This window comes from Akebia trifoliata, chromosome 13 (genome assembly GCF_017979445.1).
Source record: "Akebia trifoliata isolate Shusen 1 chromosome 13, ASM1797944v1, whole genome shotgun sequence".
Classification (NCBI taxonomy): Eukaryota; Viridiplantae; Streptophyta; class Magnoliopsida; order Ranunculales; family Lardizabalaceae; genus Akebia; species Akebia trifoliata.
In genome coordinates this window covers 8,770,152-8,794,738 of record NC_141387.1, presented here as the reverse complement: position 1 = coordinate 8,794,738, position 24,587 = coordinate 8,770,152, and the positions used below count along the sequence as shown (strand labels likewise).

The window sequence follows — 24,587 nt, the reverse complement described above, 5'->3', positions numbered from 1 at the left end:
ATATGCACATAGGGGGCAACAAATCCTCGCTTTCTAACCACGTGTGTGTGCACGGGATTGTTGTACCCTGAAGAGTATTCTACTTTATAACAATTGCACCAAGATACAATCTTTGTGGGGGTGTGATTTACTCTTAAGGGCAATGAATCACGCCTCAATCGTTCTTCTTGCAATTAATTTTTTGTCTTGTTAGTGACATCAATCCATTTTTCCAACACGGACTACCAGCAACAATTCCATTGTCAAAAGGTTCTCTTTCAGAATCATTACTAGCAATTTTGGATTGGACACAGTCTGAATCAATCTTGTTTCTTGATGGGATCCGAATTGAGGAATATGTGCTTATTAATGACAAAGAATCCATCCATTTGCATGGGGAAGTTGAGGATGAATCCATTTTGGAGTTTTTGATAAGGAAGTTGGATTATAATTCAGATGCAAGGGTAACAGAGAGAAAAAAAAAAAGAATTATGATGCAATCATGGTAAAATCTGGGCACTCCCGAAAAGACTCAATAAATGAAATTTCTCTAATTTCCTAGTTATTTATGTCTAGTTTCATTTTGAACATTAAGGGAATAATGAATTCCTCTTCTCAAATTTGACCAAGGAAAATTGAAATGGAGTTAAATTCTCACTTGGTAGTTTTGGAATCCATGTCGAGGAAGCGGTAAAATTTTAAGAAAATGTGTAGTAAGTTCAGTTCTAAAATGAATGTCTCTAATCAGGGTGGATCGAACTGTGGGTCCAACTGCAAGGCCGGATATATAATGGAGGCACTTGTCCCTACAAAATTTTAAAAAAAAAATTACATTCTCTTATTGAGAATTTGATTGATATATCTTTGTTTTCCCCACAAACTTTTGGTAGTTACCCCACCCACTCAAGTTTTTGGATTTATTAAAATCCTTCTATTTTGCCCCCAACACCACCGATTACATTGCCCCTTGACTTAGGTCTTCTCTCATAGATTAATAAAAATGACCTAAATGCCTTCTTCTGCAATTTGTAACAAAAAAAACCCATGAAATTTCGCCTCAAAACCACTAATCTTCATATTTTTCAATCTTATCAGGCAAATATAGTTTGGTGATTCCTCAAAAATCAAGATGCTACGTCGGTCTCTCCAATTTATTATCTTGGAAGTCTTTGCAGAGAATATTCTACCCAAAACTTGTGTTGTTCGGGCATCATGTGATATTTAAGAATAAAGAAACCTTTGGGAGGAGGTAAAGGGTCTCTTGAATCCATTGAAGATTTTGTTGTTCGTAGGTGACCTTAATGTTATTCTTCATCCGGAGGTAAAAAAGGAAGGTAACTGTAGATGCTGATTCTCGCTCTACGCTTTTCCTTCCTTTATTTGCTCGAGTGGACCTGCGAATTAGCCCACTCCGATGATCAAGCTAGAGACTGATAATTAAATCTATAAATCTTAATCTATTTTCAAAGAGAAGAAGAAATTGAACCTCCTTTTTATCCATGGTCCTCTTCCTTTTATAGGCGTCTCCTATGATCGCTTGCTGTGCCATTCTTTGAGGTGACTCAGGGCAGTTTGCTTACTCTCTGGCATGTCAGTTGCAAGGGTAGTTGCAACTACTCTGTCAATCCTAGAGTAATCAGAACTGATCTGACATGGTATGGGTTGTCAGAACTGTCAATCAATGGTACATCTGTCAGTTCCGTCTTACCGATCTACACTAACCTTTGATATCTACAGAGTACTTTATCCGAGCTACTTGATGGATTGGTGGTCTTCACTAGAGCTGAACATCCGTGCGCCCAAGAAATTTCGATAACTGTACCCATCAAGTCTTCTATCTGAGCTTCAAGTCCACGCTTTCGAGAATCGTTTGAGCCACGTGTCTATATCTGAGAATTTCCCCCACAATACCCCCTCTCGAGGGCTCAGGCACTCGAGAAATTATTTTTAAAACATGAAAAACAGACACGTGGCAAGTTCTCGGCGGGACTTAGCTTGGATTAGTGGTTTTAATGTGACGAATCATTACTTAGCCCGTTCGTTTTTCGAGGGCGACGGTTAGTGGGGCTGTTCTTGTAAGGCGTGACCTGCCTGTTGGTTTTTACGCGTAATTATGTATAGTGTACACGTCGCGCTCTGCGAACTGCTTGATTTGCATGTAAGGGTCGAACGGTCACATCGGATCTCCCGGCATTTAATGCCTCATCATTATCTGTTGATGAGATCCTAACCGTTGATTCTCAACATACATCTCAAGGCTTCTTAGGTCTATATATAACCTTCCCATTTCTCATTTTTACTTTTACCTTCATCTTCCTTGTTCTTACTCTGCCCTCTTGCCTCCTTCACCTTCTCTATTTCACTCGTGCCTCCTCTGTGCCTTCGTGCGCCCTCGCATCACCAACTCATCTACGACCGGAGGCTCTCAGATTTTTGAAAAAAAAAAGACAAGGAAAGGTAACAAGGTCACGGCGCCTCCCCTCTTCTCCACCTCCTCCCTTTTCTATCCCTCTTCTTTCATTTTAATGGCCAGGAAGAAGTCTAATTCCCCCGTTTGCCCTCCGTTGGGCTCTATTCGGGATGCTTTTGGTATCTCCAACAGTGTGGGCTTGTCTTTCGTGGACAAAACGCTCACCCAGCGCGAATACTCCCTAGGTACCACTGTGGTACACTGGGGTCAACTGAAGGCTTGCCTCCGAGTTCCCTTCAGCAGGCTAACTCGAGAAGTTCTGAACTTCTATAGGAGGGCTCCCGGCCAAATGAGTGGAAACTTCTTCCGTCTAATCCAAGCTTTCGAGCTAATGAATAGCAGACTGGAAGAAGGTTTGCAACTTGGCCTCCCAGACATTAGGGCCCAATTTGCCCTCAAAAAGTGTCCCAACAAGCCGGGCTTCTTTTACCTATCGAAAAGGAGAGGGAAGCCGTCCTTGGTCGAGCTCCCTGACTCGGACAAGGAATGGTTCTTGTTCCCGATTCAGTTGTCTGGTCAATGGGAAAATACTCCAGGGGACGAGCTTCCCCCTCTGGTCTACTCCTCCTTCAACCCCCAATGTGAGTCTTTATTTATACTTTCTTCTTTTTACTTTCCTAGTTCCTTTTCCTAAAGAGTGAATCCATTTCGTTCTACTTTTGCAGGTCCGAGCAAGGACAAATTCCCGGGAGATTCGGTGGTGATCACTCATCTCCTTTCAAACCCTGACCTCTACGACTACGCCACCGCCTTTCTACCTCCGTCTATCCGTCCCTCAAGCATGGCCTTGCAATCCAAACGCCCACCTCCTATCTTGGGCTCGGACTTCGAGGAGGACGTCGCGAAGGTTCCCCCCACCCTAACTACAGATGCTCCAAAAGGGATTCCCAGGGTGGCGAATGCGACTGCCGAGGAAGAAGAAGAAGAAGAAAACCACCAACCTTTTCTCAAGAGGTTGAGGAGGGGGCCCCGCTCCCCCGTGCCGGTGCTCCACCTACCTCCCTCTCCTGCTCCTAAGGTGACCATCCATCCAGTCGAGCCATCTCAGGCCTCCTCGACTGGTTCGGAGCATAGGGAAAATCTACCCCATCCTTCCCCCTGGGTGGTGAAACCCATGGTTGGGGAGAAGCCAGTAACAGACCAGGACTCAGTCTTGTCTGATCCTGCGGTAGCGCGGGCCGTCTTTGAGGTGACCACGCTGCCGATAGATGTAGACAAGACCCGTTGTGGTTTTGCCGGTGATCCGGCAAAATTTTGCAACAACACTTTTCGAGCATTGGCCATTGTGAGTTTCCCTCCTTTTTCCTTTTTATTATCTATTACTACTACACTTACAAAATTTTAACCCTTCTTCCCTTTTTTTCTTATCAGGCGCAGCACGCCGTGGCCAAGCTTGGGCAGGCCCGAGACTCTACCTTACACGACCTCCATGTCGCGGAAAGTCAAGTTCTCAAGCTTCAGGCTGAGAGGGATGCGACTACGGCCAATTCCTTGAAGCTCCAGTCAAGCTTGGATAGTGCACTATCCGAGTTGGAGCAAAATAAAGATCGACTGGCTCTAGCGGAGGGGAAGATCTCTTCCTTGGAAGAGTTGGTAAAGGCAAAAGAAACGGAGCAAGAAAGAGCTCTTCAAGATCAGCTCAACTCCCTTTAAGCCCAACTGGATTCTTTGGAGGAAGCCTAGGAGAAAGCTTACAACAAACTTAAAGTGAAGCTGAGGAAAGCTAAGGCAGCAGTGAAGAAGCTAGAAGCCACTCCTGACTCTACTCCCGAGCCTACTGCTGAAGTTCCTGTAGCACCAATCAAGGAACGAGCCCCCAATGATGCTGAGGCCGAAGCTGGTATCGGAGCCAGCATTTAGTATATATTTTTTGTTTTTCTTTTGTAACTTCAGCTGCTGCTGTCAATGTAACCATGCTTCATGTATTAATGAAAGTTCAGCATTTTGTCATGTTTGCACTCCCAACGTTTTTCCTAGACTTTGCTTTGTCATTGAAATCTTCTGTTAACTATCTTAGAAATAATTAACCCTGCCTCCACTACTACCGACTTCTTAGTTGGGCTCGGTGCCTACGAAAGGCCGAGGCTTTACCTTTAACCAACTTTTCAGTTGGGCTAGACTCTTGTGAAGGGCCAAGGCTTTAACTTGAACCAACTCCTCAGTTGGGCTTGGCTCCTGTTGAGGGGCCGAGGCTTTCCCATAAACCAACTCCCCAGTTGGGCTTGGTACCTGTGAAAGGCCAAGACTTTAACTTGAACTAACTCCTCAGTTGGGTTCGACTCCTGTTGAGGGGCCGAGGCTTTCACTCAAACCAACTCCCTAGTTGGGCTTGGCACCTGTGAAGAACCAAGGCTTTAACTTGAACCAACTCCTCAGTTGGGCTCGACTCCTATTGAGGGGCCGAGGCTTTCCCTTAAACCAACTCCCTAGTTGGGCTTGGCACCTATGAAGGGCCAAGACTTTAACTTAGAACGGTCAAGCGCTTGTACAAATAACTTCTCCTTTATTGATAGTATCTTTTAAGGTTGAATACATTCCATGGTGACGGAATTACATCTCCCGTTGGTGTTTCTAAGTGATATGCGCCAGCCTCTCCGACTTTTCTTATGATGTAAGGTCCTTCTCAATTCGCCCCGAGCGTCCCACTGTTAATTTCCTTCGTGTTGGGGAACACTTTACGTAGCATCAAGTCATCGACTTTTAATTTCCTACGACATACCTTCCGATCATAAGACCTCTTTAGCACCTGCTGGTATCATGTCAATCTTTCTATGACCCTCTCTCGTGTCTCGTCCAGCCAATCCAAGTTTCGAGTTATCATCTCATCATTTAGTTTAGTCTCGACCACTTGTGTTTTGGTAGTAGGGACTTGAATCTCGGTCGGGATGATGGCCTCGGTTCCATAAGCTAATGCGAATGGAGTAAACCCTATTGCTCTCCTAGCTGTGGTCCGGTATGCCCATAGAACACTGTGCAACTCGTCCACCCATCTTCCTTATACACAGATAATTCCTTCTTCAAGTTTCTGAGGATTGTCTTGTTGGATGCTTCTGCCTGTCCATTGCCTTGTGGATAGCTCGGAGATGACTAAAGTGATCGGATCCCATGTTCCTTGAAGTATGACTGCACACGGTTACCTTTGAATTGTGTCCCGTTGTTAGAGATCAGTGCATAGGAGATTTCAAAACGTGTTATGATGTGCTCCCAAGTAAACTTGATGACTTCTTCCTCCCTAATGCGAGTAAGTGGAATAGGTATCTTGCCATTCTTTCGTCCCTTGCTTCGTACTTACCATTGCACTGATTTGCTATGAGTTGCGAATCGGTGCATAACGTAATTTGGTCGACTTTCAGTTCATTTGTCAGTTTTAGCCCATTAATAGATGCCTCGTATTTAGCCTCATTATTCAATGCCTCGTATCCGAGCTTGATAACCTTCTCTAGTCTGTCATTGCTCAGCATTATTAGTACTATGCCAACGCCTAAACCAGAATAATTTGACTAGTCATCGACAAACATCCTCCATCCTACTTGCTTGTCCCATAATTCTATCTCTTCCACCATCTCATATTCTTCTTCCAGCTCTTCCTACTATGGATCCTCGATCGAGAAATCTGCCAGGAAGTTAGCTAGCACTTGCCCTTTCAGAATCGTTCGTGATTCGAACTGTAAGTCGTATTCTCTGATAATCACTGCCCACCTTTCCATTCTTCTAGATTTCTCCGACCTGTACATCATTTCTTTCAACGGGCTATCAGTCACAACTCGGACAAGGTGTGAGAGAAAATAAGGCCTAAGCTTGTGTGCTGAGTAAACAAGCGACAATCCCACTCTTTCTGTCTTCGTGTACCTCATCTCTGATGGACCCAGTATTTTACTGACATACTAAATAGGGGTATTCCCGTCCCAAGTCGACTTTGAAAAGAACCGAGCTTACTGATGACGAGCTGGTTGCCAAATAAATCCCTAGCTCCTCCCCTTCCTCTAGAGTGCTAAGGATAAGTGATTTCCCTAGGCACTTCTTTAGGTCGTTAAATGCCATTTCATATTCTTCGTTCCAGGTGAAGCTCTTACCTTTTTGCAGCAGTTTGAATAGTGGGTGGCATCTATTGGACACCAGAGAAATAAATCTATTCAGCGCTGCTATTCTTCCTACAAGTTTCTATACCTGTTTTTTATTATTTGGGCTCGGCATCTCCATCAAAGCTCGGATCTGATCTGGGTTGGCTTCAATGCCCCTTTTAGTGATGATGTGTCCGAGGAATTTTTCAGAAGAAACTGCGAACACGCACTTATTCGAATTCAGTTTTATTTGAAAGCTCCTCAAACGGTCGAACGCCTCCTTGAGATCTACCAAATGTTCTCGATGTATACCTCCACAGTTTTCCCGACTAACCCATCGAACATTATTGTCACAAGCCTCTGATAAGTAGCCCAATGTTCCTCAAGCCGAACGGCATGACCTTAAAGCAGAACAGCCCTTGCTCGGTTATAAACGACGTTATCTCCTGATCCTCTACTGCTAAAGGGATCTGATTATAACTTGAGTACTCATCCATGAATGACATTCTCTCATGCCCGGCCGTAGCATCGACCAGTCTATCGATCTTCGACAGCGGAAAGCTATCATTCGGGCACGTTCTATTGAGGTTTGTGAAGTCAATGCATATCCTCACCTTTCCGTCCTTCTTTGGCATTGCAACTATGTTGGCTATCCATTCGGGGTAGTCTACTTCTCTGATGAACCCTGCCCTTAGTAGCTTCTCAATTTCCTCGTTTACCCCCTACCTTAGGCGGGGTGATAGTCTCCTCGGCTTCTATCGAACAGGTCGGAAGGTCCCGTCGATATTCAATCTATGACATGCGACCAAAGGGTCTATTCCTGGCATATCCTCGAAAGACCATGCGAGCACGTCCTTTCTTGCCCTTAGTAGCTAGACCAATGCTGTTATCTCCTCCTGCAACATCGTGGTGCCAACGCTAACCAACTGATCTCCACTAGTGCCGAGATCTACCGTCTTAACTTCCTCTACTATTGCCATCCATTCCTGGTGTGGCTCCATCTGTAACTACTACAACGTTTCTCTTTCAACGGATGACTTCTTCCTCTTCTTCTAAGAAGTGGCCCCGACGTTCCGTCATTGCTTCAAGATCAAGGTGAAAACACCGATGCGCCATCTCCTGATCGCTTCTGATTTCCATCACTCATTCGCTCGGGAATTGAATTACCTGGTGATAAGTTGAAAGGACTGCCCTCATTTCGTGTATCCATTTCCGCCCAAGGATTGCGTTATAGGCTGAGTCCTCTTCAATCACTACAAACCTCGTCATTACTACTTTCAATCCTGTTGTAATTGGGAGGGTGACTTCTCCTACCAAACTACTAGGAGCTCCATTAAACCCATACACCATGGTCTAGGTTGGTTCCAAACTGTTTGAAATCCCCATCTTTCTGGCTGCGCCTAAGAAAAGAATATCCACTGCACTCCCAGGATCCCCCAATATTCTTCGAAGCTCAACGTTTCCAACTGGGAGTGCTATCACAAGGACGTCCTGATGGGGCACTGTTGTTCCCCTCAAGTCATCATCTGTAAAAGTTATCGTTCATGCATCTGCTTTGTTGCCGGACGTCCTAGTTACCCGTACTCTCGAGGCTACCTGATTGACACCAACTTCATGTCGGATCCTCTTTACTCTCTTTCGAATTACCTACTTAGATGGCCTTCCAAACCCCAACACTCCTATGAGGGTATGTACTATCTTGCGCTCCTCCGGCTCGCGGTGTCCCCATTCGTCTGGTCATCGAGGTCGGGGCTATCGTCCGCCCTTCACAAGGGTCTCCCGCCTTCTCTCTCACCCGGATGAGACATACTTCTTAAGCTTCCCTGCTTCGACCATATCTTGGATGATATGGTTTAATCTGTAACAGTCCTCGGTTGGGTGATCCTCAACTCCGTGATATTCGCAGTATAGTTTTCTGGATTTCCCCCCTATAACCCCAAAGTGGTTGAACGAAACCGGGGTCGCTCTTTATATGCCTAAGTATTACTGACAACTTCTTGTTGAGTGGTGTATATACCCGACCCCTCTTCCATCTCGACTGGTCCTTCGACTCTCACCACCTTTTCTTGAATCATTCCTCCCCGATCTCGGCTAGTGTTTTGGGGCTTCGTGGCCTCCCTCGTTGTTGGCCACTATTTGAGTGCTCCGCCTTCTGCCCTTCACAGATTCCTCCACGAGGATGTACTTTTCTACTTTCGAATACAAGTCCTCCAAATGGGTTGGGTTGGACTTAATCAATGTTCATGTAGCCGTATTCCTGGAATGACTGCTGCGATATATGCCGCACAAGCAGTTGCCTCGTCCATGCCTTCTACATCTAACACCTTTGTCTGAAACTGAGTAACGAATGATCAGATACTCTTCCTGACCTCCTGTCATAGGTTGAACAGGGTGTTAACTCCGACCCTCTTCTTCCATAGATGCACGAACTGGCTGACGAACGTTTCCTCTAGCTCGAAAAAGTTCATGATTGATCCAGCTAGCAACGCTTGAAACCACATCATGTCTCCGTGCCTCAGAGTTGACGAAAATAATTTGTAGAGTAAGGAGTCATCATTCTAGTATAGCACCATCTAGCTCTTGTAGTGAAGGATGTGGTCCATAGGATCCCTTGTTCTGTCATAGGTTTCAAATTTTGATGCATGGAACACTTTTGGGGGTTCTGAATTCATTATCATCGGTGAGAACGACGTTCCCTTGAGTTCCTAGATTGCATTGCGTACCTTCTATCCAAGGTCATTTCCACGTGCAAGTTCTTCGTCCCTCCGTCTTAACATTTCCTCCACTTCCTTTCTCGTTATTAAGTCCTTAACTTCTGAGCTTCCCTGCTGCGTCTTTATTATCGTCGAATCCTCTGTCCAATCTGCCTTTGTCCTCGCGGTTTGGACGGTATGGCCCCGGCTTTGTTCTGCACCCGGACCTTCTTTAGTTCCTGCACCCTCGCCCAGCTTTTGACGGAGTTCCTCATTCTCCCTCCTTATATTCGTTATTTCATCATTCTGTTTCTCCAACCCCCTGCGCATTTCCTCTCTCATCTCTGTGAGTAAGTTGTACATTGCAAGCATAGGGTCTTACACATTCGGAGGTGAGTCTGGTGGTAAGGGGTTCGATGGCTCTCCGCGTGTTTCTCCTCTGGCTCTTCCCATTTTGGTCGTTTCTCTCCTTGTAAATTTTCCACAAACGGCGTCAAATTATAGATGCTGATTCTCGCTCTACGCTTTTCCTTCCTTTCTTTGCTCGGGTGGACCTATGAATTAGCCCACTCTGACGTTCAAGTTAGAGACTGATAATTAAATCTGTAAATCTTAATCTATTTTCAGAGAGAAGAAGAAAAAGAACTTCCTTTTTATCCATGGTCTTCTTCCTTTTATAAGCATCTCCTATAATCGCTTGTTGTGCCATTCTTTGAGGTGACTCAGGGCAGTTTGCTTACTCTCTGGCATGTTAGTTGCAGGGATAGTTGCAACTGCTCTGTCAATCCTGGAGTAATCAGAACTGATCTGACATGGTATGGGTTGTCAGAACTGTCAATCAATAACACATCTGTCAGATCCGTCTTACCGATCTCACTAACCTTTGATATCTACGGAGTACTTTATCCGAGCTACTTGATTGGTTGGTGGTGTTCGCTCGAGCTGAGCATCCGTGCGCCTGAGAAATTCTGATAACTGTACCCATCAAGCCTTCTATCTGAGCTTCAAGTCCACGCTTCCGAGAATTGTTTGAGTCACGTGTCTATATCCGAGAATTTCCCCCCACAGTAACTATTCAAGTTATGCTTTTATGGAGGATTTCAGGAACCTCGTAGGGGATGTGGTCTAGTAGACATAGGCTTTAAGGGATCAAAGCTCCCATAATGCATAATAGATATGGAAAAGAATGTCTTTGGGGAAGATTGGATAGAGCTTTATTTTCATCCTCCTAGATAATTTCTTTGGGGTCTCTCACTCTTTCCATCTTCCCCGTTTATCTTCAAACCATTGCCCATTGCACACTAACTTTTCTAAACACTTCTGGGGTTCAAAACAATTCAGGTTTTCGGATTTCTGGATGGAGAGAGAATTTTTTACATTTAACGATAAAAGATTCTCCGAGGCTTGGGCAGTTGGCTCTCCTTTGTACTAATTTTTCAAGGGCAAAATTAAAGGATGTTTTGAAAGAATGGAATAAGGATGTGATGGGAAATGTGGGGTTAAAGATCAAAGGGTAGAAGCTAAAGTTCAAGGATGTGAAGAAAAATTGGTATGCCAAGGGAAGGCTCAAGAGGTGTACGTGTATTATAAAAAAGCAAAAGCAGAGTATTCAGATATTTGGTAAACCACGAAGAATCTCTTTGGAGATAGAAATCTAGGGTTGATTGGTTAAAACATAACAAAGAAATACAAGTTTTTTCCATTTATCTGCAAAGATCAGAGCTATCAAGAACCAGAGCAAAAAAAAGGATGGCACTTTTAGCGAAGATCCAACAGGATTGGAAATATAACAATTCTTAGTTCAAAGGTATATTAATTGTAGAGTCTACATCTCTACACCAAGATCTATTGGAGGGGCATAGGATCAAAGTTTTTAATTCTCAGAATCAGACATTGTGTGTAACGGCATCATAGGTGGAGGTTTTTGGGCGCGACAAAGGGAATGAATGTTCATGGTGCAGTGGGTCCAGATAGGTTCTTGGGATTGCTCTACTGAGTCATCTTTGTATCATTGGTGAACGAGACAAGATGAGAAACTAGGATTTAAAACCACGCAAAGATTGATAAACTCTTGTTTTCCATCAAGCACTATATATACATCAAAGCCCCATGCGTACATAAATTTTCTTTCTTTTACAATAATTCGAAACATCCATCAAACACTTATGTTTGAATGATGACTATTTCATATCAACTCCAATGTGCTCAACTTCCCTTGCAGGTATTAAACAAGAGGTGTTGAAGGGAGGAATGGTGTAGGATCCACCTAATATGCCAGTGGCAATCGTTTTATATGCGGCTTCCGTTAGGTGAATACCATCCCAGTTGACATACAATGATGGGTCTTCACAGACTATTGAACCCCTCTCTCCACACTTAATCGTGGCATTGTAATTATATAGACCTCCTGCTCCACAACAGGCTTTAACTAGTGTGGGCTTCGAAAACCCTGAAACAATACAAAAAGTAGAGAAAAATGCACTCATAAGTCCGATTGGGCCAATAATGTAGAGTGGCGTTCACCTGATTTGACAGGTGAAAAGTATGGAACAAGACAACAATGCTGTCATGACCATTATTTTCAATCTCTCATTCCGTGATGTGAAGCCCTTTCCTTATTAACATGGTAAGATTTTGAGACCTACTAAGAGTGATTTTGCTCTAATGGATTAACACATCCCCTCTAAGTTTCATAGAAAAATTCAGATAAAAATCCAAAATTTTGATAATGGACAGCTACCAAACTTCCACATAACTCCCAAACTTAAAAATGAAATTCGAAAGTGAAAAAATAAATCATAGAATCTCATCCTCTACAATCTTGAAGCATCGAATCATGTTTTTGGATGCGAAGAGGTGAGCCTAAAGACCCTTAGTAAGGATGAAATCCTTGCTAACTTAATAAGGTTAGGGGGACTCTTTCGTGATTAATGAAAGATACTAAGGGTTTTGATGTTTTTCTTTTCTTTTTATTTTTCAGATTTATTAATCAAAAAAGAAGAAATTGAAAAATAAGACGAAATTCAAAATCAAGATACCACCCATTTTTATTGTCACTGTATGATAAATTTTAATCAAGGAGTGGCTCCTTGAACATTCCAAAATTCTGGTTGGAGGTGGCAGCATTGTGGGCAACGGGGGGATACAATTCCTTTGCTGACCCCATAAGCTTGCCTTCATCGCTGAAATCTTGCACACCTCAACTTTTACTTATTACACCCCAATTAAAAATAAAGAAAATAAGTAAATGATTGTGAATAAGTAAAAGTTGGGGTGCCTATCTCATTTCTTTTGCTAGATTTATAACTTTTGGGTTTAAGATTTTATATGAGCCAAAACATAAATATGTAAACACTATTGAAATTGTTTGAACTAATGTTATAATGTTTTGGCTAGATTGGGAAGTCATTCCAATGATTGTTTTATAATGGAGGAATTTTGTTATATTTTAAGTTAGCCAGAATTTTGGTTGAGGATTTATGCTGTAAGTGTTCTCGTTGAATCTGTTTTTTAGGGAGGGGTCCCTTAAACACTAGCTGATCAATAAAAATAAAAATAAAAAAAATATAAAATAATTTGAGTCAAACCTTTCACTACGTGAAAACTGAAAATTTTGATGGGCCAAACCCAACAAATTTTAGAAAATGAATTTCAACGGCCCATGGCTGTTGAAATTTTTTATGTTCCCAATTCGATGGCTTAGTGCCATCAAATTTCTCTCATCCTCCATTAATTTGACGGTTTTGGTCCGTTGAAAAAAAAAATTGACTCCTTGGTCCTTCAAATATAGGCTTTTTCACGTTGTGTTTGTAATGTTTGAATGGTGTTTTTTAATCTTTAATTAGGGTGTGATAAATACTTAATAACTTGGGCTGTAATAAGTAAAAGTTCGGGTGCCAATAGCAACTCACAAGTTTTTTAAAACATAAACTTTTTGAAATTATTTACAAAAAATTCATGACTTTAGAGGTTGCTACCATTCATCGCTTGAATTAGGCTTCATGGTATCCTTAAACATATATATTAGAACTAATATAAATCATTACTTAGGCTAAGGCATGGCTAAAAATTCATATCGAGGAAAGAGTTCCACATTACATTTTTGAGATGGGCTGAGCGTTCCTTTTGTAAATGTGCAAGTAGGGTGTTCCAAAGTTAAAATAGAATTATATTGTAAAAATACTTAACAAAAAGGAAAACGTATATGAGATAGGTCAGAATGCGCACCAAATTGACTCGGAAAGTGATACAAAAGCATAGCAGCATTGTAGTAATCGACATAGATTATCGTAGTATAAGGATGCAACTTTCGCAACCTATTCAACTCTTTCTGAAGAAGATCATTGTGGTACTCAGCAAGCTCGTTTAACCAGTTCAGACAACCAGTTTCTGGGTCATATAATTCTTTGTTTGGACTTTGAAACAACGTGAGAGATACCGGAGAGCAACCAGTTGGAAGAAGTCCAGGGACCATGAAGATTTGTGCCTCATGTTTGATTAAAGTCTTTTGCCATGAAGAAGGAGAAGAAGTCATCAACAAATTATCTCATATCCAATAGCTGGCATGAATGTGATGTTATAATATTTTCATTTAATTTTGAATAAAATTTTGGAGTGATGACAATCAACCCTTTCCTTAGAGTCACTATGCACCATTTTAGTATTAATGTTAACACTCTTAAAGGGAAAATTCTTAGTACTTCTATAGGAAAAATCAAAATCTAAAAATAATAAATATCAGTTACCAAAGAATTGGATATGATATTTATGTTAGGATTTTGTGGTCATAATAGGATTGGGCAAGTTATGGCCTAGACCAGCCCATTGACAACCCTGGATATGATGTTTTTGTGTTTGCTTTTTAATCCAATGGAGCTGGAAATTTATAGAATGAAATTTAGATATATTTTCCCAATGTGAGAATATCCCACCTTCATCATTTTTGCTCACCTGGATTGCCTCGGATATGGCATTCACGACCAAAGGTACAAAGGTTCGAACCTCTTCATAACTCCTTCCATCATTAAATGGGTGGTAGTAATCGTCTCCTCCAAACTCGCCCATAACAAGTAGAGATCTACTCAAGAAGTCTCTGCAGTCTACAAAGTATAGAAATTATTTCTATGTATATACTTTCAAAGACAAGGGGTAAGAGGAAAGAAAATTGTTCTAACTTCAAATATGTTTTTTTAGGTTAACTTGGCCTATTATTAATACACTAGAGTCCACCCGTGCCATAGTTTTGGGGGTTAATGGGGGTAAAAATGAAAAATAATAAAGTTGGAATGGTATTATTAAAAAATTTTAAAGTTAAAGGTATAAAAGTGGAAATATAGTAAATGTAGAGAGTTATTATTCCAAAAAAAAAAAAAAAGTAAAAGAGGAAAGATAATAAAATTAGAAAAATATTATTAAAAAGGGAGAGGAGAGGAAAAGCAATAAACTTGAAATGGTGAAGAGGAAAGAAAGTAAAATGATTAATGTGGAGCCCACTTCAATAGGATGTTTATCTCCCATAACTATAATAACAGTGGGATCCACTATTGTATTTTATTATATAAACTAAAGTTTGTCCATACCTACAACACGAACATCTTCTTTGGAGTTAAGGGGGTAAAAATGAAAAAAATAATAAATTTGGAAGGATATTATTAAAACACCTACAAGATTAAGGTGTTAAAAGAGAAAAATATATAATAAAGTTGGAGAGGTGTTATTAAGAAAGAGAGTAAAGGGGCACGGACGACCTCTTTGGAGTTAAAAGGGTAAAAAAAGAAAGATAGAAAAATTGGAGTGGTGTTATTGAGAAAAGGGTAAAGGAGAAAATATAGTAAATTAAAGGGATATTACTAAAGAAAGAAGGGCGGAGCATGAGAGGAAAGATAATAAGGTGGAACGGGGTGAAGAGGAAAGAAATGAAGTAGAGGTAGTGTGGACTTCACTCCCCTAGAGGAGATATTTATCCCCATAAAACTATATAAAAGTGAGGTCCATAATTGCATTTTATTATATAGATTAGAATTCACTAGTGCCTACGATACATGCATCCTCTTTGAAGTTAAAATAGTAAAAGCATGAAAAATAATATTGTTGGAAGGGTATTATTTAAAATCTTTCAGGTAAAGAGAATAAAAAAGGAAAAATAATAAAGTTGGAGAGATATTATAAAGAAATGAGAAAAAAAAAGACAATAAATTGGGTAAAAGGGGTAAAAGGGGAAGACAGTAAAGTTAAAAGGGTACTATTGAAAAATGTACTCAATGGGAAAATATAGTAAAATTAAAGGGATATTGTTGAAAGCGTGGGGGAAGGGAAGAGGGAAAAAATAATAAAATTGAAGGGGTAATAAGGAAAAAGTAATAAAATGGACCCTACTCTACTATAGATGAATGATACACTTATAGAGATATTATTGAAAAGGTGCAAGGAGGGGAGGGAAGGGGAAGAAGGGAAAAATAATAAAGTTGAAGAGGTGATTAAGAAAGACAATAAAGTAGACCCCATTCTATTGTAGTTGGATGAGACTTTTATACCTTATAATTGTAGTTGGAGTGAGACTTACGATTGTGTTTTATTATGTACACTAGAGTTAATGTGTTCATACTACACGGGCATCCTATCTTAGGTTAAGGGCATGAAAGTAAAAAATAAAAAATAAAGTTAGAGCAGGTGGTAGTAATTTTAACACGACCGATGAACACAACTTGAAAAGACACAAAATTAATGGGTTTGGCTCAAGCCTAATTGTTTTAGAGTATTATTGAAAAATTTTAAAGTTAAAATGGTAAAAGATGAAAACCAATAAAGTGTGTTAAAGAGATAAAAGAAAAAATATAGTAAAATTATAAGAGGTGAAATGTAAAAGAAATAAAATGGGTCTCACAAAACTATAGTTTGATAGAAAGGTTTAAGGCATAAAAGTGAAAAAAAAAAAAAAAAGTTAGATAGGTATATTAAAAAAAATTGAGATTAAAGAGGTAAATGATGAAAAATAATAAAATAGATTTATAGAGATAAAAGAGAAAATATAATTAAGTTAGAAGAGTTCAAATAAAATTAAAGGGGTAAAGAGAAAAAATAACAAAAGTAGTTAAAGTAGGTCTCACACAAAAATTTGGTGGCAATTTTAACATGACCTATAAACACGACACGAAATTAGTGGGTTTAGGTCGAACCTAATTGAATTTGGGGTATTATTAAAAAAAATTAAGATTAAATGGGTAAAAGATGAAAAACAATAAAATAGATTAAAGAGATAAATAAGAAAATATAATAAAGTTATACGAGGTTGAGTGTAAAATAAATAAAGTAAGTTCCACAAAACTATAACTTAATGAAAGAATTAAAGACATAAAAATAAAATGTTAAAATTGGAAGGATGTTATTAAATAATTTTTATGTTAAAAGGGTAAAAGATGAGAAACAATAAAATAGATTACAATAGGAAATATAATAAAGTTAGAGGAACAAAAATAAAGTTAGGGGTAAAGAGAAAAAAATAATAAAATGATTAAAGTGGGTCCCACACAAAAGTCTATGTCACACAACTGTACCAACTCAATTGTGTTTTATTATATAGATATGTTCAGTTACATCGAAAAGATTGAATCATCTCAAATTCAAATTCATGATCCAATGCTTACATCCAGACATAAAACACTTAGTTGTGAACCACATAATGCTTGTCTCTTACTAGGTTAATTAATCTCTAATTATTTTTTCTAATCATGCTAACTGTTATTCTTCGATATTTTTAGTACTATTCGGTTACATTGCTCACGAATTTCGAATTAATATTGGAGTGTGAATATGTCAACCCACTCCTTCAACAAAAACTTCAAATAATCCATGAGGCAATATTTCAAAAAATTTGCAGAAAAATAATCCTGTTACGATAAAAAACTCAATTAGATTTAATGAAGGGATCTTTCACATGTTGCTTGGAACTGACGATTTAGCCTATTTTTACAAGCAAAATTTTCTTTTGCTGATTTGATGAAGTATGCTCGTTCAAAACTAAACATATCCACTACTCTTAAATCACTTCTCACTTCTAGAAATATAAAGATTTTCAAATGTGTATTTCGAACAACCCTCTTTGTTTCTCATATAGACTAAGGATGCATTTGAAAAGTAATAGTTCCCATAAGAATTCACCGTAAAAGTTGCATAGAACTAAAATATAGGAGATCAAGTAAAATATATATATTTTTAAAATCCAATTTCTTAAATCAATGTTGAGGTTGAAGATTATATATTTATTTATAATTATTATTTTACTCATTATTACAATAAAATGATAATATGAATCTTATTATTATTATTATTATTTATAATTTAAAAAATTTTAAATTATATTATGATTTAATTTATTAATTTATTATCCTTTTTTATATTGGAAAGCAGCGTCTGTAAAGGGCCCCTCCAAATATTTTTAAAAGGCGGCTAAATCCTCAAGAGAGTACCAGTCACATCCTCATCTCATATCCTCGAGGATGAGGATGAGGATGAGGATGAGAGACAACTCATAAGGGACATTGACTTGGCTACAAATTGAGTGAAAGGGCACGCACCTCCTTTTCTAGCTAATCAATTAGCTGTTCTATTGGATTCTCTCTCGGAGAAAGAAAAACTAATAGATCCAAATAGATTATCTCTTGGTGTGAAATTTGAAATACGTCAATTTTAAGAAGTTATAAAATTGGTTAGCTATCCCACTCACGTTTATTGAGCTACATCACGTGTTTAAAAGAGATTGTTGAACCTAAGAGTTTGCACCCCTCGCAACTTGCCAAAGATTGCATGTTTGGAAGTCTTCCCTCCAATGATTTGGAAAATTACCAACTCTCCAACTTATTAAAATTGGAGCATATCACCTTTCACCCTAAGAGGTGACAGTTGGCAAATCTCTCTCATCCCATAATTTTAATTTTATTTATTACTATTATAGTAGTGAGAAAAAAAAATAATAAAATAATAAAATAAAGAATAATAGTAATAAAGGTCATATTATTGTTTTTATTGTACTAATCAGAAATTACAAATTAATATAATACTGATAATAAATAGATATATTATCTCCAACCAAATCATTGATTTAGAAAGTTGATTTTCTTTTGTAAAAAATATTTTCCAGGATCTTCCAACTGGAGTTGGAATTCCCCGCAACTCCAAGGTGAGTCAACTTTCGAAAATTGAACATCAAAAAGTTGGCTCCTGAAAATCCAACTCTCACTGTGAACATCACACCCAAAGTTAGGGGTGTCAATGGATGATCAAAACTCCGAATCCTATTCACACCCATATGTTTTGAGAATACCAAAGCCACCATTTCCGTCAAACCATCATCTTCTTTGACGATTTTCGTTATATTTTAGATGAATTCCGTCATCATCTCCAACGAGCTCCATTTCGAGGTAAATCCCATCTCTCTCTCTCTCTCTCTCTCTCTCTCTCTCTCTCTCTCTCTCTCTCTCTCTCTCTCTCTCTCTCATCTTAACCCTTGATCCAGATTCGAACTCAAACTCTATCCTCTTGGAACCCTAAATCCCCTTTGTAGAAAACCTCAGTTTTTTAATCTGAAAATTAATTTTCTTCTATTTCCCCTAAAAATCTTATCAGATTGAAGTAAATTGAATGCAAAAGGTGGTAGATGTTTAGTTTTGAAGATGAAAGAGGTGATATTTTTTTGAGAAAAAAATTAATTGAAGTGAGGGCGTTCTTCATTTTTTTCTTTTCTAAACTTTCCCCCAAAAATCCTATCGTCCTTTAATGGTTGAAATAGAGGAAGTGTTTGAAGATTACATGTTTTATTGAAAGAAGACTGATTTTGAGAACGGAGAGGGTTTTTGTTCGAATTTGCGAATTAGATATAATCGAATATATGATATGATAATTGGATTCGAATTCGAATACTCGTTTAGAATATCCATCGGATTTGACTATAATATCATTTTTTCGGATTCGAATTTGGATATAAGGTTATTCGAACCGATTAGTATCCATTGACAACTCTAATCAAACTAATGGTTCCCACGTGATTGTACAACTCACACTTAATTATGAACTTTTGCTCCCCTATGCTATTAGGGGACCTAACTTTTTTTTTTTTTTCATGGGTAATCATAGAGATTGGGGGCCCTCAACATGTTTAAATTTTATTTTTTTTTAGAAGTTCAAGAGATATCTTTTTCTATAAGAGATTGAAGAGTAGAAGATACAACTATCTATTGATGATTAGTTGTCCCCTATTGATGATTGAAAACAACTATCTAAACACAACGTGCAAAAAAATTATATTTGACGGCCTAAGGTTATCAAAATTTTCATTGTCAAATTTTTTTTTAATGGACTGAAATCATAAAATTAATGGAGGATGAAAAAAATTTGATGACTCTAAGCCGTCAAATTAGATAACGTAAAAAAGTTCATTTGCTATGGGTTGTCGAAATTCGATTTCTAAAATTTGTGGGCTTTGACTTGTTAAATTTTCTTGTCAAAATATACAGTTTTCACATAGTGAAAATTGCATATCATATGAGATATCGAAAGTGCAATTGCCTCCCAAGAATTAGATATTTAAGTAAATAGATTCATTTCACATAAAAATCACTATGGAAAAACTAAAAGTTTGACAAGAAAATTAGATGGTCCCAAGCCCACAAATTTTAAAAGTCGAATTTCAATAGCTCATGACCGTTGAAATTTTTGATGTTTTTCAATTGATGGCTTAAAGCGATCAAATTTCTCTCATCGTCCAATAATTTGACGGTTTCGGTCCGTCGAAAAAAAAAATTGACAATGAAAAATTTGACAACTTTGGACCGTCAAATATACGCTTTTGCACGTTGTAAATATATGATCAATTAGATATTTAACTAAATAAGATGTACAGTGATACACCATATTTAATGAAGAATAGAATATGATTTGAATATCATCGTGCACTTCACTATTGTGCATCTTATATAATGAATAGAACATAATCAAGTGATGCATGATCTATTTCGTGAGGCATATCTTAAATTTTACATTAAAGAGATTAAAAAAAAAAGGTTGGGAGTACCTGATGATGGGTCACAAAGCGAAGGCAGAAGTTCTATGAACCATTCAAGTTGAGTTGTTAAAGAATAATTGGAATAGGGACTATAGATATTTCTGTTTTTATAGAAACTGTAATCCAAGGATGTAGCTCCTGCGACAGCAAAATTCACTCCTTGTCGTATATCTTGGCCATTCATGGGTATCAAATATGGATGTAACAACGGAAATCCAAGAGATTCAGCTGTATTCAAATCACAATCTTCATTAAATCTTCTATAAGCTCATAGCAAATTTTTTTTTTTAACCAAGCAACATCATAAACACTTTTCGTGTCGCATATGCACCCTCCTCCCACACCTCAATGCATGTCACGTCTGTCATAATCCAAGGAAATTTTAAAACAGAGATATTTTTTGTATTAATTCCGCAGGTTGTGGTATGTCTTGCTGTGTAAGAGGAGAGTTTCAATCTTCCACCCATGGAGAATGCGACTCTTTAAATTATGAGTAGGGCCGGAGTGACAACATGGGACACCATGATTCTGTGCGGAAAAATCATATATGTCTTCAGTTGTATATTCTGGAAAATCACCATGATTCTGTGCACACCACGGCGTCAGCTCAATGCCTGACGCAGTGTCATTGCCTATCAGTAACTTCAGCATTTTCCTTAAATAAATATCTAAGTAGCTAGATAAATAAAGAGAATTGTTATTGCCACAACAATTTTTACTAAGACCACACCCGCAATACTTAAGTGATTTATAAAGGAATTAGTGTGGGGTTAGCAAAAGTTGGTGTGGCAATAGAATCTCTCTTAATTTAAAAATAATTTAAAATGAATCTACTTACCTAACTTTTGAAAAACTGTTATCCCACTATGCAAAACATACAAGAGAGATCTCATTGAATTTAGAGATAAAACTTAGGTGTTGATGAAAATCATCCATTCCAAAAAGGCTATATTGTACCTCCAAAGGTTGGGGCCCTTTTAGGACCCTTTTTATGTCCAACTAATGTCGATAATATTCCATAGAAAAGATACATGTTTTTAGAAAATGGACTTTTTTTTTTTCAAGAATACAAGGAGGTAAATGAAAAATAGACAATCAATTGCCTAGCTTCTCAGCATCTCAAAATCACATGGCATAAGTTTTGAGCGTTTCCTATTGTCACACCAACTTTTACTATGAGCCCCTCAAGATGTATGCTAATTTTGGTGTTTTCATATGACTTGGGGTGCTCTTAGAAAATTTTGGTGTGGCAATAGATCTCTCTAAGTTAATTAGTAGGGCTGCACCTTGGGTGGTTGGGGATCAACCAACGCCCAACCCAAACTTGACAAAAACCAATCCATGCACTGGCCCAACCTGATCTCGAGCATGAATGAAATGCTCAACCCAAACCCTAGCTAAGTTGGGTTGTTTAGATTAATTCATTTCACATTAATACTAAGTAATTTAGTATTGGTATATATAAAGATAAGTGACGTGCAAAAGAACTTAAAATTTATAATTATTTTTTTTTTTTTCGAAAAATGTGTTTCAAAAGTTTATTGACATATAATTATAAGCAACTTTAAAGAGAGGAGAAATATATTAAGGTTAACTAAAATAATCTTCTTTTATTAATAATCATAATTTTGAAGAAATAAAAAAAATTTAAAGTTATATTATTCGTATGAAAATATAGAATTACACTTAAAACAAAACAATTACTTATGTAATGAAAAATATTCTTACATTAGTTTTGATATATAGATAAACAAAAGCATACATATTGAAATATGAATTATGAGTGTGAAAGAAACAAAGATAAGAAATATTTTTAAATTATAATCATATTAAGTTCGTATTTGGGCGAATTAGGTTGGTCAATACGATGATACATAAGCTTGCGCCCAACCCGAATTGAATCGGGCATGTTTTTCTTTTTGTTGCTCGAGGCCGAACCCAAGTTAATTATGCCCAGACATGACTCGAGGTCGGGTTCAACCCAGCGGATTTGGGTTTGCCCACCCAAGTTGTAGCCCTATTAATTACATTTTAGCACAATGAAAGTTGCATATTTGACTCTTTTGTTAGTGCTTTAAAAACAAAACTAGACCGACGGTCCAATTGGGTTTGACTATATTTTGTTTAAAAATCGATTGGTTCATTAGGAATTGTTGTCTAAGCAAGACCGTGTCAAAAAAAAAAAATGATTATAGAACTAATCGAACCGTCAATTTCAAAGAATTGATTCTTCGGAAAAAATTTCAAGTATTCCTCTTCCAAATTAGAAAATATGGAAAAGTCAATCCGTTATTTACGTCTTTTAAGATTTAGTATTAGATAAAATATAGAAAACTATTAAATTTAAAATTCTAATTGCCAACATCTACTAACAAATAAAATCACTAAATCTATTAAATCATATGATATATCTGCTAAATCGTATAGCTTTTTTTTTTTCAAGGAGTGTTTAGTTAAATAAAAAACCTCTTATTAATTTAACTAATATTTTTGTTTTGGACTTCTTATTTTATATAAAGTGACAATTGAATAACCTTTGAAGGAAAAAAGGACAAATTGGGCGTGTTCATTATTTATGAATATATGATCAATAGAAATCGGTCCAATCAAACTGAACCTTGGTTGGACCCAGGTTCCGCAAATTGAGTAAAATTTGGGTTTAATTATCGGTTTGGCTTTCAAAACATTATATTCGACCCAAGTGATATGGGCTCCATTTAATTTTTATATATATATATATATTGAAGGTAACTCTTCTTCGAAACACTTTAAAAGAATTATTAGATTAAGAACTATTATTACGTACCAATGAAATCAATAATCAAACGGCCATCGCAGCATCTACCAGTTGGATGATGAAAATAGGTCATTCCATAAGGAAATCTACCCTTAACAGAAGGATGATCACCTTCCAAGTAGAGTAAATTTCCTGTGTCTGAAAGTGAATCACCAAAGTTGAAGATGGAAGTGTAGCAACACAAAACTGGACCAGCAGTGTTGGCTAGCAATACAAGAAGAAGCTTAAGAAGAGGATACAAGGCCATGGCAAGGAGCTAGAACAGTTAATTTGCTTGTTCTAAGTTGTCTGATAGAACTAAATTTGATGGAATGCATGCAGAAATTATATATTGGCATTCTTCTATAAGAATAATATATTATTTTGATCACCGTATCTGTTCAATACAAGATATCATAGTCAGGAAAACCAGCAACTTGTGAAAGATTATTAAGATATCTTAATACGCACAATGAGTAAGTTAGGATAAAATGATTAAGATATTCGGGCCCTCTGGATTTTTCTGATTATTTGAGATGCCCCCTGTTTTTAAGTTAATGATATAGCCCCTGACCTCAAATCTTTTTTTTGAGAAGACGAAGAACATGACCTAATAAATATTCTCATCTTCAACCTCAAGCATGCAAATCTCAAGAACAAGGGTTTCTACATTACCGGGGTACAAGGAATTTAATGTTGGTTTTCTAGCTAATGTTATGGTCAAATCCATACAACTTTGGTTAGAAAATTGACATAAGAAAAGACATCGATTTTTATCTAATGTTGAAAGTATGACATCAACATAAAGACGTCAGTTTTGAACTGAAGGTGGGATGTGATGTTAAAAAGATTTACCGTATGCATTGTCACAAAATTCTTCCAACTTTAATGAAATTAGAAAAAATTTAATGAATAAAGAATAAGCCGATTAGATCGAAGAATCAATGAATAAGTTGGCATATTTTTTATTAATCATTGGTAATTAAGGACAAATTTGGTAAAATTACTTCATGGAGCTTGATTTAGGGATTTGTTGCTAAATGGTCCCTAACTTTGTGTCCGTATCTTAATAGTTTAGTTGGTAAAATCTTTATTTCTAACTGATCTCTTGAAGATAAATTTTAAAGTACTCAAAATACCCTTTTCTCACTTATTTTAGCTTACCTAATTTTCAACAGTGATTGTGATCCATTCTGATGATTTGTCACAATGAATCACAAATGGAGAACGATATACATGTACTCATAATTTCAAATATTTAGATTTAATTTTCAATTTATTTCAAGGATTTGCAACAATGAATGATGAATGGACAAGTTACTCTCATGATTTTGAAGATTTAATGATAACGTTTGATCCAAGTGTTTGTTTCATGACTATAATACATGCATTTTAGATATTTCAAAAAGTTTTATCTAGTGTCAAGTTAAAAAACATTGAAAAATAAAAATCAAAATCAAAATCCTACTATGAATTCAACATTACAGTACTATTGATCCTCAGACCCTTTAAAAGGTTAATGTGTTGAGGCTCAACACGTTGACATTTAAAA

At 37.6% G+C, this 24,587-nt stretch overlaps 1 protein-coding gene across 1 annotated transcript; it reads right to left on the bottom strand.

The window, feature by feature from the left end:
• Positions 1 to 10,997: 10,997 nt before the first annotated feature.
• LOC147387717 (GDSL esterase/lipase At1g28610-like) lies at positions 10,998 to 23,303 on the bottom strand. Its single transcript, XM_086420227.1, has 6 exons — positions 23,066 to 23,303; positions 20,269 to 20,487; positions 17,777 to 17,779; positions 14,154 to 14,302; positions 13,431 to 13,707; positions 10,998 to 11,652 (listed from the first exon to the last, which is right to left on the bottom strand). The coding sequence occupies exons 1-6, from the start codon at positions 23,301 to 23,303 to the stop codon at positions 11,384 to 11,386; spliced, it is 1,155 nt and encodes a 384-aa protein (XP_086276353.1). The 3' UTR covers positions 10,998 to 11,383.
• Positions 23,304 to 24,587: the final 1,284 nt, after the last annotated feature.